This window comes from Sarcophilus harrisii, chromosome 4 (assembly GCF_902635505.1).
Source record: "Sarcophilus harrisii chromosome 4, mSarHar1.11, whole genome shotgun sequence".
Taxonomy (NCBI): domain Eukaryota; kingdom Metazoa; phylum Chordata; class Mammalia; order Dasyuromorphia; family Dasyuridae; genus Sarcophilus; species Sarcophilus harrisii.
In genome coordinates, this window is record NC_045429.1 from 459508702 (window position 1) to 459528247 (window position 19546).

At 45.4% G+C, this 19546-nt stretch overlaps 1 protein-coding gene across 10 annotated transcripts in view; it reads right to left on the bottom strand.

The window, feature by feature from the left end:
* Positions 1-19546, bottom strand: part of AGAP1 (ArfGAP with GTPase domain, ankyrin repeat and PH domain 1) — a 615139-nt gene that overhangs the window by 329864 nt on the left and 265729 nt on the right. For all 10 annotated transcript variants that reach the window (XM_031968800.1, XM_031968799.1, XM_031968801.1 and 7 more), the window contains 3 exons: positions 7808-7893; positions 6017-6158; positions 2232-2366 (listed from right to left, as the gene is read on the bottom strand). In XM_031968800.1, the coding sequence (XP_031824660.1) occupies positions 2232-2366; positions 6017-6158; positions 7808-7893 (363 nt within the window). The remainder of the gene's footprint in view (positions 1-2231; positions 2367-6016; positions 6159-7807; positions 7894-19546) is intronic.

A 19546-nucleotide genomic window follows, 5' to 3' on the forward strand; every position in this document is an offset into this window, starting at 1 on the left:
TCTTTTAGGTCTGATTCAATGTTTGCAGGGGTCCACAAAACATCCTCACATTTGAGCGGACAGAAACCCTCTGAGATGGAATAAGAGCTTTCATTGCCCCCTCTACTTAAGCATGGTCCGATAACTCGCCAGGCTCCCAAAAGCAAAGCACAAGCTTTCCCTGAGGGTGCCAAGAGGGAGAGGCGTTCCAGAACAGGACCCACGATGAGTGGGGAGTTTGCCACCCTATACAGGGAAAGCTTCGCTCCCATCCGAGGGGCTCAGCAGCACATTGGCCATAGGGGAATCCAACTGACTTCAAAATAGTTCTCCCAAAGTCCATCCCCCAAGGCCTCCCGGGGCCCCGGCCGGGACCTTTGTCAGAGAAGTGACTGACCACACAACGGCGAAACCCACAGAGCATCTAAGAATCAAGAGTCCCATTCTGGAGAGAAATATGGAACTGTGCCCAAGGGGCTTCCAAACTGCAGACCTTGTGACCCAGTGGTGTCTCTACTGGGCTTATATCCCAAAGAGATCTTTTTTTTTTTTTTTTTTAATTCCCTTTCTCTTTTATTTTTTTTATTTTTTATTTTTTTATTTAATAGCCTTTTATTTACAGGATATATGCATGGGTAACTTTACAGCATTAACAATTGCCAAACCTCTTGTTCCAATTTTTCACCTCTTACCCCCCCACCCCTTCCCCCAGATGACAGGATGACCAGTAGATGTTAAATACCTTAAAATATAAATTAGATACACAATAAGTCTACATGACCAAAACGTTATTTTGCTGTACAAAAAGAATCAGACTCTGAAATATTGTACAATTAGCTTGTGAAGGAAATCAAAAATGCAGGTGTGCATAAATATAGGGATTGGGAATTCAATGTAATGGTTTTTAGTCATCTCCCAGAGTTCTTTTTCTGGGTATAGCTAGTTCAGTTCATTACTGCTCCATTAGAAATGATTTGGTTGATCTCGTTGCTGAGGATGGCCAGGTCCATCAGAACTGGTCATCATATAGTATTGTTGTTGAAGTATATAATGATCTCCTGGTCCTGCTCATTTCACTCAGCATCAGTTCGTGTAAGTCTCTCCAGGCCTTTCTGAAATCATCCTGCTGGTCATTTCTTACAGAACAATAATATTCCATAATATTCATATACCACAATTTATTCAGCCATTCTCCAACTGATGGGCATCCATTCAGTTTCCAGTTTTTAGCCACTACAAAAAGGGCTGCCACAAACATTCGTGCACATACAGGTCCCTTTCCCTTCTTTATAATCTCCCAAAGAGATCTTAAAGGAGGAAAGGGACCCACATGTGCAAAAGTCTGTGGTGGCCCTTATTGTAGGGGCAAGGAACTGGAAACTGAGTGGCTGCCTATCAATTGGAGAATGGCTGAATAAATTGTGGTATATGAATATTATGGAATATTATTGAACTGTAAGAAACGACCAGCAGGAGGATTTCAGAGAGACTTTACATGAAGTGAAATGAGTGGAACCGAGAGAACATTGTGCACAGTAACGACAAGGTTACATGAGGATCAGTTCTGATGGATGTGGCTCTTTTCAACAAAGAACTGATTCAGACCAGTTCCAATGGACTTCTGATGGAGAAAGCCATCTGCATCCAGAGGGAGGATTATGGGAACTGAGTGGGGATCACAACACAGTATTTTCACTCTTTTTGTTGTGGTTTGTTTGCATTTTGTTTTCTTTCTCATTTTTTCCTTTTTGATCTGATTTTTCTTGTGCAGCAAACTAATTGTGGAAATGTGTCTAGAAGAATTGCACGTGTTTAACATATACTGTACTTGCTGTCTAGGGGAGTGGGAGAAAAATTTGGAACATAAGATTTGGCAAGGCTGAATGTTAAAAACTACAATGTGTATATTTTGAAAATTAAAAGCTAAAAAAAAAAAGAATTAAAATTCCTCATGTTGATGCAATTTTTTGCATCATTAACCTAACCAGTGACCATACAGAAGGATCTAAAGACACTCGGGAGGCTGCCGTACCTGCCCCTCACAGGCCGCTCCCCAAATCCAACCCTAATTCACCAAAAGGAAGCACGGATGCCAAAGATCCATTCTGACTCTCAGTGTGTAACAGTGTGTGTGTGTGCACGTGCTTCTGCGGCTCATGGGCATCTCTCTACGGGTAGAGGGCACCGATGGGCACAGGTGCAGAAGGCTTCCCTACAATCTAGACGAGGCGGACAAAAGCAGCGAGATTTACCGTCTTGGAACACGCGTTCCACGTTCAGGCCGTAGGTCGCACATGTCTCGTAGTACGTGCATCTCTTCAGGTCATTTGACAGTTTCCGCGCTCGAGCATCATCGATGACGCGTGGGTTGTTGGAACTTATTGCGTCTGGGACCAAAAAAGTAAAACATCAAAATGTCGTTTAACAAACACTTGGTAGACACCCTCAAAACCCGAACCTTAAAAGATTCAAAATGCGCAGATGGGAGCAGAGGACGTTCAGGAGGGGACACAAACAGGGTAGGTCTGTTATTGCACTAAATTTAATAAGCTCAAACTAATAACAGGAATAGTATTAACTAGCATTTATAGGACATCTGAAGGTTTGCAATGAACTTTTTAAAAAAATCTCATTTTTACTTCCTATTTATTCTAGAAGGTGATTATTCCCATTTTACAAAAGAGTAAACTGAGGATGAAGGAAGTTAAATGACTTGCCCAGTTAGCGCCTGAGGCTCAGGTTTTTGTAAATCCAATTCTAGTGCTCTATCCACTAAATTACCTAGATTAAATATATATATATATATATATATAAAATTTATATATGTTTATGTTTATTTACATATGTAAGTTATATACATAAGATATATAATATTATTTACATATATTTATGTTTATTTACATATATAAGTTATATATAATATATTATTTGTGTATATTTATGTTTATTTACATATATGTTACATATACTATATTATTTATATATGTTTATGTTTATTTACATACATAAGTTATATATAATATATATTATTTATACATATTTATGTTTATTTACATATATGTAATATGTAAAAATATATATTCTTTTTATATATTTGTTTATTTACATATGTTATATATATATATATATATATATATATAAAACATATATATAAAATAAACTACCTAGACCCAAGCTCCTATATAATAAGTACTTGTCGTTTTCCATGCAATCCTACTGTTTGCTCTCTGTCGACTGAAATCCTAAGTCCAGATCAGAAAGGCCTCGAAGAAGAAAACTGGAGAATTCTGAGAAATTTTAATGACAAACAGGTTGCTAAAGAAGAGATAGTAGAGGTTCCTTCTCCCCTGTGTCTTTGCAGAGGTGGGGGATCTGGGTGTGGCCTCCTGCAAGCATATACTAGGTTTTTAACACGTTCCTCAGATTGGTGACTCTCTGGGACGGGGAGAGATACATTGGGACATTAAGGGATAGCAAAACGAAGGCTAATAATAAAAATCGCTTTTTTGAAAACCCTTGAAATTGGGCTTTTAATTTGCCAGACATTTCCCCTGGGGAGGGAGAAGGGAAGAAAGCCTCTGAGAGACCTCCCGCTCTCCTTCTGTGATATGATGAGCCTATAACCATCCAAAGATCCCTCAACCTCCCTTCCTGGGTTAAGAACAATGTGGCCGCTGCTATTTCCAATTAGGCCACTAGAGGGGGGTGTAGGCAGGCATTAGGGCCTATTTTAATGGTTAAATTCTCATTTACAAAGAGTCCTTGCAAGAGGCAAAGGGAAATACCCTTTCCTAGGGAGCTCAAGGGTGGAATCTCCTCTTGAATGGACCTGAGGAGGCTCCAAAGTCTCTTCCTACCAAATGCCGTCGGCGTCTGAACTTCTGTTGTAGCCACAGAATTCCCTTTTTTCCACAATTTAATATAAATTCCTTCCATTTCTCCAAAGTGGGCTGGTCCAATCTCATTGTACAAAGGAGGAAATTGAGATTCGGGGATTATGTGGGGAACGATGAAGAGCGAGTCTTCTCAGCAATACAGTGATCGGAGACAATTCCATCATTTATGGGGGAAAAGCTCTCCACATCCAGAGGAAAAAACTATGGAGACTGAATGCAGATCGAAGCCAACTATTTCCACTTCTTTTTTCTTTCTCGTGGTTTTTCCCTTTTATTCAGTTTTTCTTTTACAACATGACTAATAGGGAAATATGCTTAACATGTTTGTACATGGAGACCTCCTTGAGATTGCTTGCTGTCTTGAGAAAGGAAAGGGAGAATTTGGGGATCGCAAAATCTTACAAAGATGAATGTTGAGAACTATCTTTACATGTAATTGGGGGAAAAATGCCACTAAGATTAAAAAAAAAAAAGATGGAGTGCTAGAAAGGGCCTTTGAGGACATCTTCCTTTTTTTCTTTTCTTTTCCTTCCCTTCCCCTCCTTTCCTCTTCCTCTTGTTTCCTTTCCTCTTTTTTCCTTTCTTTTCCTTTCCTTTCCTCTTTATTCTTTCCTTTCTTTTCTTTTCCTTTCCTTTCCTTTCCTTTGAGAACTCTGAGGTCCAGTCCTCCCAGCCTCAAATCCTCCAGTGAGCTTCACACAACTCCAGAACCAATCGCTCCCACAATCCCATGACCACCAGATCACCAGTAAATGCTCCTTTTCGTTTCCATGGCCTTCTGCTTCATGCTAGGATAGAGAAGGTGACCCTTTATTAATCAGGCCCCAGGATCAGCTGGTCATGGAGGCACAGGGTGTAGCCGGCTGGCTCTGGAGCCAGGGACCAGGGAGGTCACTGGGCCTCAGGGACCACGGGAGGATGATGGGGACCCTTGGTTTTCCCCCAGGGTTTAGTTCCTAAACCAAGCACTGTGTGACTCTGGGCAAGTCCCATCTAATCTGTGCCTCAGTTTTCTTATCTGCAAAATGGGGATAACAGCACTGACCTCACAAGGTTGTTACAAGGATTGAAAAAGAAAATGTTTGCAAATATGAAACATGAGCTGCTGTCAGCACCACTAGTATTATTGTCCATTGGGGTTTCCCCAAGATCCTGCCCAAGAAGCAGCTCAGCTCAGGGAGGATCTGCTCATCCCCAGGAAGAAACTGTGGCTGTGGAATGGGGAGAGGGGAGCCTGGGAGGGGCCACAGAGCATGAGCAGAGGTTTGGAGGGGTTGAGGATCTGCACTGGGAGGAGAATCTAGGATTAGGGTTAAATGAACCCAAATTCATGCCAAGTGGCTAAGAATCCAGGGGCTTCTGAAAGGTTTCAGATGCATTAAAAGCAGGAAAAAGAGGAGGACTTTAGAAAAGCATGGGAAGACTTTTAGGGACTGATGTAGAATGACAGAAACAGAACCAAGAGAACAAAATACACAACGATTATAGTGACACAAATGAAAACGCTAGAAAAAAGTCAGATTTTGAGTAACCAAGAAACCAATGACCATTAATGAAACCGACTTTCCTCCTCACGGCAGGGATACGGTAGAAAAGGACAAGAAGGGTTTCCGCATTGTCAGGTAGGGTACATTAGCACTTGTTTTTACTTAACTATGGTTTTGTCACAGGAGGTGGAGAGGGGAGATGGTGCTATTTCCCCAAAGTGGTGCAAAAAAGGAACTCATTTTAAAATATAAAAGAATACAAAAAACAATCACAATTAGACGATTTGGCAAAATTGGTCTTTTCAAATGTTGTCATTTTCTTTGTTCCTTAATAACCCGGATACCAAAAGGCAAGAAGTCATGACAATGGATACTTCATATTTCCCAATCACTCCACCCCAAAACAAGGATCGGAAGATCACCATCACTTACCTCCCAGAGTTCCTGTGAGCATCAAATGAGATAGCACATGGGAAAGCTTTTAGGAAATTCTTCAAGGACATAGAAATATCATCTTAAAACGATGACTCTTACAGTTTTCCCAGTAAGTAGGGACCTTCCCACTAGCTCTGGAGTCAGATACAGCTCACCATGAAAACAGAGAGCCAAACGGTAGCCCCTTTGCAGAATATTTGGGATCACGGGATCACTCACCCTGGGTTCCCACTAGTACCATGGGGATCTCACTCGTGTTCCGATAGTTGGCCATTCGACTGTAGTAATGGTAAACTGTCTGGAAGCTGATCTCATCCTCCAAGCTGAAGACAAATATAACAGCATCCACCCACATGGCAAACTGGGGAGGGATGTGGGAGGGGAGAAAGAAAATAGGAAATTAGGTGAGAAACAGGTTGGAAACAGCTGAAAAAATATAAATATCCCATTTGAGAGAAAACATCCATTTAGAAAAATAAATTACTCTGTGTGTGAGGGGGGAGGAGAGAGAGAGGGAGAGGAAGAGGGAGAGGGGGGAGAGAGGGGAAAGGAAGAAGGAGAGGGAGAGGAAGGAGGGGAAGGAGGGAGGCGGAGAAAGCGGAGAGACAGAGACAGAGGAAGAGACAGAAAGAAAGAGACAGAGAAGAGAGAGAGAGAGAGAGAGAGGAAGGAAGGAAGAAAGGGGGGAGAGGGGAAGAAGAGGGAGAAGAAAGGGAGGAAGAAGGGGGGAGGGAAAGGGGAGGGAGAGGAAGAAGGGGAGAAGGAAGAGGGAAGGGGGAAGGGAGAGGGGAAAAAGGAGAGGAAGGAGGGAGGGAGAGAGGGAGAAGAAGAGGGAAGGGAAGGAAGGGGGAGAGGGAAGGAGGGAAGGAAGGGGGGAGAGAGGAGGAGAGAGAGAGAGAGAGAGAGAGAGAGAGAAGTGAAGGGGAGAGGGAGAGAGAGAGGGAGGAAGGAGAAGTTTCTGGGCCAACCCCATTAAAGGCGGATCAATTAACTATGTGAAACTGTCACAGTGCTTTGAGCAAACAGAGCAGTCACTGTGATGCTTTTCTATCCCAGGTAGTTCTAGGGGAAAAACCACCAGACTCTGAAACATTGTTCTGTGTCCAGACCAGCCTGGAGTCAGGGATGGTGGAGAACGTCCTGGCTCGATTCCTCCACAAGCAGCCCAGGAGAGACCACAAGTGGCCGGAGGAGAGCAGCGGAGCAGGGAGGGTCCCGGAGATCACCCAGGAGAGCCCAGAAGGGGAGGCAGGTCCCTCCCAAGGCTCACCCCACATGGCCCCTCTGCCCCTGAGAGCAGTTCCCAGGAGGGAAAGGGCACAACCCTCAGTCATCCATCCAAGAGCAGCTCCAGGAGGTGGGGAGCTGCTCCTGACCAGAGTCACTGGCTTCCAGGCAAAGCTCTCTCATGGTTCCCTCTTAGCTGAAGTGTTTTAACAAAAGGGAGGACGTTGTTCTGGGAGGAAGGACTGGATGCAAGCTCCGCTGCTGCATCTCCTGGGGACCTTGGGTGGGGTTCGCTCTGTCTCTGTCTCTTACTCTCTCTCTCTCTCTCCCCTGCCTGCCTCTCTCTCTCTCTCTCTCGCTCTCTCTCTCCCTCCCCCCTTCTTGTTGTCTCTGTTTCTCTCTGTCCCTTTATCTCCCCCCCACACACACACACAGAGAATACAGAATGGGGGAAATGCCTGCTGAACAAGGCTCGCCCTCACAGTCTGAAACTTCATATGAGAGTCTAGAACGCTCAGGAAGTGGACATTTATCGCCCTTCCAGCCTTTGAGTCTCATCCAGCTCTCCGTCCACCACGGACCCCGGAAGCCGTCCCCGTTCCGGCCCCCAGTCAGCACAAGAAGCCTACAGCTCATCTTCTGGATTTCCGGCACCGCTCACATTAATGTCCAGATTCTGCTCTAGATTCCCCGGATCCCACCTGACCCGGTGCGATGGAATACAGACCCTTTTCCACGACTGCTCGAGAGCCAGATCGCGGCCGGGGCCGGGCCCCCGCTTACCTGTGCCTCCGGAGGGCCCCCTTCATCGCGAATCAGCAGCAGGTAGCTTTGGCCATCGACCACTATTTCCTTCTTGAATCTCCCACCTGTCACACAAAAAGGAAACCTCGTTACAGAAAAGGGAAGGAGAGCTCGAAGGCTGAACAGACTCAGGCTCCACTTGGGGGAAATACAACCTCAGCTCAGCCCGTGGGCCCCATCTTGGACTCTAGCAACACCAGTTTTATAAGAACTGCCAAATCCACAAGGGAAGCTCCCTTCAGAGACCCACAAGCATCCGTGTCTGCAACGAGCTTTCTGTGGGATCCCAAGCTCAGGACGGATGAAAGGGAACCGTTTTCTGGATCATTTACGTTATAATCTCAAAAATCCCCATGGGGGAGGAGTTCCATTCGGAGAGGATCATCCCCCAGAAAAAGCAGGGCCAGATTTGCTCCGACCAACAATCCATTCCCAGTCTCTGTTGATCTCTGTTACACACACACACACACACACACACACACACACACACACACACACACACGATCCACCTCTCTCTCTCTCTCTCTCTCTCTCTCTCTCTTTCTCTCTCTCTCACACACACACGCACACACACACACAATCCACCTCTCTCTCTGTCACATATACACATTCACTCTCTCTTTCTCTCTTACATACACACAGACTCTCTCTGTCTCTCTCTCTCTCACACACACACACACACACACACACACACAGACACACACGATCCACCTCTCTCTCTGTCACATATACACATTCTCTCTCTCTCTCTCTCTCTCTCTCACACACACACACACACACACACACACACACACAATCCACCTCTCTCTCTGTCACATATACACATTCACTCTCTCTTTCTCTCTTACATACACACAGACTCTCTCTGTCTCTCTCTCTCTGTCTCTCGCTCTCTTTCACACACACACACACACACACACACACACACACACACACACACACACAGCCCTGAGTTGTCTCTGGGATTCAGCTGAGGGGAGGAGGTTGCTGAGGATCTGTATTACTCCCCAAGAGAAGCCTGACTCCAGAAAGGAAGACATGGAACATTATGAGAATGGTGAAACTTTCTGTACTCACAGGGCACAATTAGAGGGAGGATGCTGTCATACTACACACATGTTAGACAAAAAGGAAACGCTACTACAGGGTGATGACGTCTCTGGACTACGCGGTGAGGGACAAGCAGTGCATCTCGCTAGCAGCAGGAGCAACAGACTGAGTTGGGTTAGAGATGAAGGTCATCCAGGACTCCTTATCCAGAGGAAAGGGCTTGATCCCAATTTTAACAACTATTTTTTCTCTTTCTTTCTGTCTCTCTTTCATTCTCTCCTTTTTTCTTTTTTATTCTCTCTCCTTTTTTCTCTTTCATTCTCTCCTTTTCCTCTCTTTTGTTCTCTCTCTCTCTCCCCTTTCTCTTTCCTTTCTTTCTTTCTTTCTCTCTTCTCTCTCTCTCTTTCCTTCTCCCTACACACAGCTGTTCACTGTCTGTCCAAACAAGGGACATTGTGGCTGGAATTGATGTTCCCAGCCCTGGCCCTGCCTGACTTCCAGGCTAGTGCTTAGGGATCCCTTCCCTTTCACAGGGGATATTCCCAAGTATTCCCAGCCTCGTGCAACTCAACTGATTCTGGACCACGCCCAATCTTCTTCAGGTTCTGGGATAGCCCAGACTAAGACCAGCCAGTGACCCACCAGCTACAGCTGGGCAGGGATTGATTTCCTGTCCCTGGGAGCCCTTCTCGGGCTAGCCTGTGCCATGATCCCAGCCCTCCTTCCACCTCTTGCTCATCATACCTTCCATTTAACCAACACAACGATCAAGACCTTCCCCATAACCATACAAGCAGAGACACAAGGACCTCCACGGCTGCGTTTTGGCCCCAAAGCCAGAAATTTTCTTCCTCCGCCGGATGCCTGTTCCCTGGAAGCCCTCCCTTCCCACGGCAGCTGCCGGAACAGCTGGCCTCCCCCCTCAGGCCCCAGATCCCCTCAGCTTCCCTCCTCCTGCAGCCAGAGCCTCCAAATCAGGGCTTTAGGCTTAAGGGAGCTCAGGGATGACCTGTGTTACTCGTTCCGTGAGTGACCTCAGAAGCTAATAATCTTCTCTATGCCTATTTTTGTGGGAAAAACTTCTAACAGGCAAACTTTGTTGACGCTGTCATCCCATGGGCCTGAGCTAACAGCCGATAGTTTAGCAAGCGGACCTCTAGGTGAGTCTGGGGATCTATGTCTTCCCCACAAGGGGAGAGCCCAGGATTTTGAAATGAGGGGAACTGGGTTAGAAGGCTGCACCACTAATGCCATTTAATAAACTCCCTTTGTGGTTCTGGGTAAATTGTGTATTTCCTTTCTTGTGCATAAAATGAGAGAAGCTTGGACATTCAGCTGGCTCTAAACCTATGCCATGAGGGTCTTTAATCCCATCTGCTGCTAGTCTGGTTCCTTAGCCATAAGAGACAACACAACTCCCTTTCAGCTCTGATGATCCTAATTTACTTTATTAGAACAACCCTTGCTGATGGGTGAGGAAGAGGGTGCTTTCTAGCTTTTTGTGCTGATGTGAAACAAAACAAAACTTAATAAATAACTGGGAGGGGGAGGTACGAGCCAGCAGGACCTGCTGTGGCAGATTTCCCTTGTTCCACAGAGCAAGGATCTCTCACCTCCATCCTTTGCCAGTTTATGGTTTCCATGAATCTCCCTCATGAAAGGAAAGCGAAATCCTGACTGTGGTTTTTAGAATTCACCTTTTGCCCACATTATGTTGGAGGGTAGAGCAAGAGCAGGGTATTGAGGCTGGAGCTAGATGTGAAACCTCCAGTAAGTCTTGCCTTTAATATCTGGATGTTCAACCAAAGCTAAGTCAGTTATTTAGCCTCTCAGAGTCCTGAGCAACTCATAAGAGAACAGGACAGAGACAATTGCCAATCTGCTTCAGGAAAAGGCATTTTCACACCGGGAATTTCCTATGATCCTCAAAATCAAAAGTCTAGAAAACAACAATAAGTTTTGGAAGGAATATTGAAAAATTCAATGTTCTCCAAAAGCAGCCAAATAAAACTGCGAGGAGAGATCCCTCTTTTCCCTTGAGCCTGCACGCTAGGAACAAAATTTTCTACTCCCCTATCCTCATTGTATTAAATATAATTCCAGGTCCCAAACAAAGGGAAATGAAGTTCAATCAACTCAACACCAAGTGGAGGCAGTTCTAGTTCTAAAAAAGAAAAGAGGAATTTTCCTTGAGTAAAGGAAAAGCATTGACCATAGTAATAACCACACAGAGAAAGGTGGACCTTCTCAGCTCTCAATTCCCTCAGCTGGAGGGAAAGAGGCTCAGGAAGAAACTATCCTGGAGTCACACAGACACTGACTCTCCAATTATACCACATGGGGATGCTGTACCCGTCCATTCCCAGGGGGAGATTTCTGGAGTCCCCAATCCTCCCCTTCCAGCAACAATGCCTTATATGCTGAGACCTCAGCCGTGTCTCTAGTCCCTACTGTTATTCTCATCATCCTGCCCCCCCCCCAGTCTCACTACAAAACCAATCCAGCCATTGTTTGTCCCTTTCCACTATCGCTTATGGGGTTCCCACTCAGTTGTCCACAAATCATTACACATCTTGGGAATTTTAACAACATCTCTTCCAGGGGCAGCTCGGGGGCGCAGTGGAGAGAGCAGCCACCTTTAAGTCAGGAGGATCTGAGTTCAAATCTGCCCTCAGACACTTAACACTTGCTGGCTGTGTGACATTGGGCAAGTCATAACCCCAATTGCTTCAGGAAAAAAAAAAGACAAAAACCCCAAAACCCCAATATCTCTTCCACCTTTCAAGAAAGTGTAACAGAGTGGCTCAAACACTGGACTTGGGACGGGTAAATCTGAGTTCAAATCCCACTTTGTTCAGTTACTGACTACGTATATGGGGACGTCACTTCAGTTCTGGGAAACTCAGTTCCCTCATCTATAAAATCCTGGAGCAACACCTACTTCAGAGTATGGAGAACCATATTTGGGACCATAAAACATTCCTTGCACTGACTTCTCCGGTTCCCCTTGCTCTGAGTTACTTCATTTAAGGCACCATGTAAATATGAGCTTCCTGGACTGGTGCTGTATTTAACAGTAATCCGTCTCCCGGTAGATACAGCTCATCTCTTGCAGTCTTTTCTGCTGGAGGCCTCTACTTGCACCTTCCCGACAAGGAAAGGAAGGGAAGACGGCTTCATTCCTGCTGCCTCACCCTCCATTTCTCCTTTCTGTTTCCCTTTCATGTTTTCACCCGCACCATCTCTCCACTTCTAGGTAATTCTTCCAACTTTATCCAGGACTTTGGAGTGAGTTTTAGGCTTTTCTTCATCCTCTTCCATGTCAAGCTATATTCCAGGGGACTTCCACTAATCACGGTAACAAATCCTTTGGCATTCTGGGCTCACGACTGGGGCCCCCTTCCCTGCCTTACTTTAGTCACAGGCTGGCGGGCTGAGCCCTTAAACAGCCTCCTCAAACCTTCACAAAACGTTTAAAATTCCACTCCCCAATCCCCAGGCCCCCACTTCCTTCCAGTCCCTTTCCGTGACTTCTGGTCCTCTCCTATTCCTAGAGGCCATCTCTCCTTCTCTGCCAGAACTTGAACCCATGCCCATCCCTCCAGTGAGCCAGCTCAGTGATGCTGTAAGACCTGCTATCCTTGAGTCCTTATGAACCTTGGCCTTGTTTCTGATCTTTGAATGGTGCTTCCTGGGTAACGGATCCATTCTGATTTCTCTAATCCTGTTACAATATGCCTGAGTATCAAAGAGGGAATTCATGAAATCAAGCAAATTCATGGTGCACTGTCTCCTCTGCCTCACACATTAATCTCCGAGTGCGTGATTCCTGATTCTTTTTTCCTAAAAGCAGAATAGATAAGGTCAAGTCTTTGTGAGCTAGAAAAGGCCATGAAAGCCATTGGCGGTCCCCGAGCGTCTGGAGTCAGTGGCAAGGGTAGGAGGCCCAGGAGGAGTCTCTGAGGAGGTTCCCTCGACCCAGGCCAGACACATCCTGCCAAGAGCCAGGCAACTTTCAAAAGACCAAAATCCAAGAAAGGAACCAATTGCTCCCGTACTCCAGATACAACTGAACCAAGTACTGATAGCTCAGAGCAAGGTGAACCGGAGAAGTCAAGGAGCCTTACACGTGGTGGGATGGGGAACAGACTAATAAAAGTGTGTGTAAGCATGAGGGAGTGTAAGAGAGTGTGTGTGTGAGTGTGTGTGTGTGTGTGTGTGTGTGTGTGTGACCAGGTCTCCATTCCTGTGCCATCCATCCCTCAAAGAGAGGCAGAGAGACATAATCACAGTTCTGATGACTCCAGACACCTTTTTGTAGGCCCACAGAGTCCCGTCCATCTGCAGAACGCAGGAGAAGCAGCCAGGAGACACTCAGGTTCCTTTCATCTGACATGGCTCCTTCCCAGCCCTCCAGGAAGCCCCTCTGGGCCTCCGGGGGAGAGCTCCGGATGGAGCTCCAGGCACTCAGTGAGTCTCTGCCATTTGGGATCCCCACAGATCTAAGAGATGGCCTGTGATGGCTCCCAAGGGTCATCTGTGAAAGGAACCTGAGTGTCTCTTGCAGTTCCTGGGAAGAAGCGGGATTCCTCCTCACAAGGCGGTCCTTCAAGCAGTCAAAGATGGGGAATCCTCTTTTTCTAATCTTCCTTAGTCCCTGAAACGATTAAGGGTCACTGGTGGTCACTCGGTCACTGGTGTTCCTATTTTAAGAACTCCACAAAGTCCAGCCAGCCCTCCAGCTGTGGCCATCCAGATGTGGCCCGGCCAGTCCTGGGCGCCATCATTTCTCAAAGTCCTAAAATAATCATTCTCGACCGGACCTCCAGTTTGGGAGCCTCTCATTGCTAGATCAAACCCTGGACACTGAGGGGTAAAATCCCAGAGATTAAGGGATTCTTGCATTAGCGCTCAGAGGGCACTCGTCTAAGGGCCCAAATCCCCAGGGCAAAGGGCATCGAAGGCCACTATTTAACACTGGCCTTCCAATGCCAAACTCGGAGCGGTGATTCTCAAAGAGCCTCAATGGCTAATTTTTGGAAATGATAAAATCCAGTAAATACTCATATTCTTTTATTTTTTGCAGCCATTAGAAGGCAGACACATGGCTTCTGGGCTTCTCTTTTGTACTTATGTATTTATCTTTTATTATAAAATTATAATTTTATTATAAATATATATATATATATCTTTTATTGTACTTATGTATTTATTTAATCCTGAGCCTGTGGTTTCACTCGGCTAGAGAGAACTGACTCTATTAAAGCAGGTGGGAAAATTGCTCTGCAAAGTCTGGAGCTCCAGGACAAGGAGCTGTCTCCCAGCCTCAAAGAACAGCTCTTGGAGGAAGGGAGGGGGTGCAGTGGATGGAACATCAGCTCTGGAGTCCAGAGGCATGAATTCAAATCTGGCCTCAGGCACTCGACACTGACTGGCCGTGACCCTTGCCAAGTCCCTTAACCCAAGAAAACACCCCCCCACCCCCAACACACACACACACACAGGCCATTTATCTATATCCCAGAAGAGATCATTTTGTAATTCATTAAAGGCTGAAGGAAATCCAAGGGCTAGGAGTAGCTACACAGCCTGGACCTGGAAGTTTAGTCTGGGAGGATTCCATCATCCCCTAAGCTACAAACATTTATTAAGGCCCTACTGTGTGCCAGGCACTGTGGTAAGCACTAGGGCTAAGAGATGCAAAGGCAATCCCTGTCCTGGAGAAGCTTACAACCTGCCCGAGTTATCAGCAGGATAAATAGCAAGTAATTAAGGGAGAGCAGGCACTGGGATTGAGGTGGGGGAAGGTCCTGCAGAAGGTGGGATTTTAGTTGGGACTCATGGAAGATGGAGCTCAGCCACTGCAGAGAAGGAGAGCAGCCTGGACGAGGGCAGAGAGCTGACGTCGGGGCGCTGGCCATTGGCCCGAGTGACCCCGGGGATGGGGAGGAAGTCCGGTGCCGCTCAGTGCTCTTGGAAAGGCGGCTCTGAAAGCCAGCAGGGAAAATGGCCAAGACTGAGGAACAGATGAAGACTTTTCTCCATTAACAGGATTACGCCTAATGAGATTAATGCATTTTAATGATTTTGACGGTAGTTGAGCTAGAAGGCATCAGGGACAGCCCGGTGGTACTGGGAGCACTCAAGGCTCTTGGCTGGCCCAGAACTGGTCTAATTTCCGCTGGAAATGACTTCCTGGTCCAGGGGGTCTCAGACTCAGCAGAGACAACCATAGAAGGGGCGCATCTGCTGACTTGGAGCAGGGGAGTAATGAACTCCGACTTGGGGTAATGACAGGAAAGGGAAGGAGACAAGAATCCCCTCCAAACCACTGCAGGCTGGAGGGAAGGAGCACAGCCCTGTGGGCCCGCGTCGGCGTGGGCGGCTCCCAAAGTCAGCACTAGGAAGGTTTGCCCGGCAAGGGAGGGCAGCGGGTGCCGGAGGACCCCGTGGGCCAAGACGCGGAGGAGCTCGTGGGCCGAGAGGCAGAGGACCTGTTGCCTCAGTCCTCGAGGGACCTCGGAGATCTCATGGGAGCTCAGACTCCCCAGACTAGAGTTTGGACCTGCTGGTTCCCAGGCAGCCCGGCAACCTAGGAAGAAAGAGTCCCCTGGGAAGACTTCGGTCTGAGATGAACCCCATCGTGGGGAGGCGGGCTGCATGTGGTGGCCAGCGTCCCCCTCCCTCAGCCGTCTTCCGGGGGCGAGGCCCATAGGTGGCCCATCTGGTGCCGGGCACTGTCCCGGGCCCAGCCGCACCACATCTTGTTCAGGACCTCTGTGACTCATTTGCTGTAACTAGCTTTCCCTGGGCTGCTCCTGTCTGAAGCCCCAGACGCCCTGGAGCAGGCTCAGAGTGGGATCTAGCTCCCTCTTTGAAAGTCAGAGCATAATTCATGGGGTTTATGGTTTTATCTCTAAGGTCAGTCTTTGGAGTTCCCACAGAACTCCCCTAGAAACCTCCATTTGCCCGAGGCTCCCCTCATATCTACCCCAGATCTCGTAATACCTTTCCCCTTCTCTCCCCAAGGCAACTTTCAGAATTTCTCAGGAGGAAACTGGAGGAGAAACCTAGGAAAGGCCATTGAGGGGATGTTTGTGTCTCACAGGGGACACTTTAAATGGCTTTGCACTCGCCTCGCACAGAGCCTACAGAGGAAGTTGGAAGTGGGGTTCCTAGAGCTCCAAGGACCACGTGGCACTTGGCAAATCCGGGAGAGACGAGCAGATGATTCCCTGAGACGGGAAGTTGGGAGGGACTGCAGGGATCAGCAAGGCCCGTCCTCATTTGGGTTGTTTCGATTTTTGTTTTTAAAAAGATGAGACCCAGAGAGTCAAATCAATCTGAGAATCACATTATTTAGGGACCCCAAAGTCCCATCTACTTCCATTCTCCTCTTTCAGGTCTTAATCATCAAATGTGTCCGCTCTTCCTTCTGAATTTTCAGCCAGATTCAAAATCTGCTGAAAACCCGCATCATGATCAAGTCGTGCTTTGGGCAAAGTCCAACATGGTGACATTTAAGAGGAATTTTGGATGGACTATTATTTTCATGGATGGGAACCATGATTATTAATAACATATTTATTTACTAAAATCTAATTAAATCACACTTCGTCCGCTCTGCCAACTTATTTTTAAGCTCTTGATCATACCGTCAGGGCCATGAAGTGCAATGAGACATGAACAGACAACGTTAGTAACAGGGATGCTGGGGCAGTGGATTCTGAGGTCATCGGCCACGGATGAACCGCAGAGAGCCTGCACGGGGTCACCTCGGGCCACCGGCTGAACCCTGTCGCTTCAGTTCACCCACTTCTGAGGAAGATAAAGAGAGTCAGATAGCACTGGACAAGAGATAATGGAATTAATCTCGCCGGTCAGGCATGTCTACATCTGTCTTAATGACTTAATAAACATCTAAGAAGAACCTTGGGAATTCAAGATCAATAACCACAGCAAGATTTTTTAAGGAATATTAACAGGACAGATAGTTCAGGTCAAGTTCAATTGGCCCTCGGGATCATAAACTTTGAGGTCTTGTTAGAAAGTTCAAACTGAGCTTTAAAAATTTTTATTTTGAAACAAATTTGATCCCGTGCTGCTTGCTAACCTGATACGTTGAACTCAAAAGCACTTAGCGAAGAAAATCAATACTGATGATTAGAGAAATTAGCCTGTATAAATAAAGCAGACCAAACCGCTCACAACATTCGGAGGAGGTAACAGCCAAATGGGGACATGGGCAAATGATACTGCTCTTTTCAGAAGAGAAAGCATTTTTTTTTAAAAAGAGTATTTTTTTTAAAAATCAATAGACCAATGCAATAAAGTGATATCTCCTGAAACAGAGATCTTTTTTTCTTCTTCTTCACTAAAATACTGGTTGATGAATTCTAAAATCTTCAAAAGAAAATGATACTTTAGAAATATCTCATCCTAAAGGAGAAAAACAGATGATTGGCTCAAAAATGTTTTCTTTTTAAGTTTTCAAAGTCTTTTCTTTCTCTACCAGACGGATGCCAGAACTCATCATCTTCCCCCACACCCCCACATTCTCCCCTCTTCCTAACTTCTCCATTACTGCCAAGGGCACCATCCTCCTGGTCACCCACGCTTGCAACCCGGAGGTCGCTCTCAGCTCCTGGCTCTCTCTCGTTTCAGTCCCACCAAATCTGTGGTCAAGTCCCATCAGGGTTTTAACTTCAGTGACATATGGCCCTTCTCGGACCTGACCCCCTGGTTCAGAGCCTCATTGTCTCGAGCCTGCTCTATAGCGATGGCTGCAGATCCACAGGAAGCACTTAATAAATGTCTGGTGATTGATTACCTATGGCAACATGCTATGGAGAAAAGAACCAGGATCTGGAATTGGGAATCAGGAAGGCCAGAGCTGCAGCCCTGGTTGGGAAACATTCACTTTATAACAAGTAATTTGCCATCTCTGAGCCCTAGTGTCCACTCCCTCTAAAACACGATTGAGAAAATCAAGGATGAACTCTCTCTCTCTGTCTCTGTCACGTAAGTCAAACTCCATTTCATATTGTTATTTCATACCTCCCGGAAACATAACGTATTTCTCTGTTGTCTCTTCCAGTTAGTGTTAGGTCTGGGAAGGCAGAGACTACCTCAGTTTGGGTTTCTGGGGTTTTTTAAATTTATATTTCTGATGCTTAACACAGTACTTGGCACTTAAACTGCCGAAAATAAACAATTGGGAAGAAATCACAGCATAATGTGACCACAGATCTAAACTCTCTAAGGGGCATTCGAGGCTATCTAGTACAACTTCTTCCTTTTACAAGTGAGTAAACCGAGACCCGAGAGGGGAAACAATTTTTTAGGTGTTCCATAGGTTGTGAAGGGCAAAACCGGGATTGGAACTCAAGTTCTAGGATTAAAAGTTCCACAATTTTTTCCCTCCTTTGAAATGTTGACTTCCTTCAATTATAATTTAAATAAGGTGACAGGATAAAAAAGACAGGAAGTGCAGAAATAACTTAAGGATTATTGTTTTCTGAAATAACATTAAAAATTATGACTATTGTAATTCAGGAAACAATGCAAGAAAACTGGTCAGACTTTCTGAATACTGACAACAAAGCATCAATAGAGACAATACACAGATGATTTTCAAGGAAGAAAAAAAAATCACAAAACACACACTTCAAGCGCCAAGATCCAATGGTTAAATTTAACAACTTGGATGGAAGATACAACTTTTTAGAAGAAACTAAGAAAATGACCTTTAAAAATAAGGAAAAGACACAAGATTATTCTTCAGTCACAAGAATTAGAAAAGGGAATGGAATATATATGCCAAAAGCAAAACAGCAGAAGCTGCTATAGGAAATGACAGTCCCTAAAAACCTGAGCCTAATCATCAATTATTATTTAAAAGGAAATTGAGAAGCTTTAATTAAAAAAAAAAAGCTATTGTAAGAGATATACTTAAAAATTGTAAAATCCAGTTAAGCCCAAGAAGTGAAATGGAAAAAAATACTGGCTACAGAGTTATAGATTGAATTTCAATCCTGCCTCCAAAATTTCCTACCCATGTGCCCTTCATCTGGACAAGGAGGATTGGGCAAGGTTCTGAGATTTTTTCCAGTTCTAGGAATTAGGATCTTTAGTCAACCTAATTAAACAAAAACAAAACAAAACAAAAAACAAGAGATCATTTTCTTTCCTTTTCATTTTTTCAAAAATTTCAATGTAGCAGTAGATTATTAATCTTCTGACCCTCTGAGCACACTTAGGGAGAAACAATCACTCAAGTTTTTTGGCCACTTTAAGTAGGAATAATCTCGAGCTATTTATTTATTCTCTTTTTGCTTTAATAGTTGTTGTTCTTCAGGCGTTTCACTTACATTTGACTCTTCATGACTCCATTTGGGGTTTTCTTAGCAAAAACCCCATTAAGTGTTTTGCCATTTCCTTCTCCAGTTCATTTTACAGATGAGGAAGTGGAGGCGAACAGGGTGAAAGGACTTGTCAAGGTCACCCTTGTCCAGACTAACTCTTGTCTGAGGTGGATTTGAACTCAGATTTTCCAGATTCTATCCACTGTCCACTATCTACCCAGTTGCCTTTGGTAGGTGACCAGGAAATTCAATGGCATTTTAATATAGCTACTAAATAAAATGGACTGTAGGTTGATTGAACAAG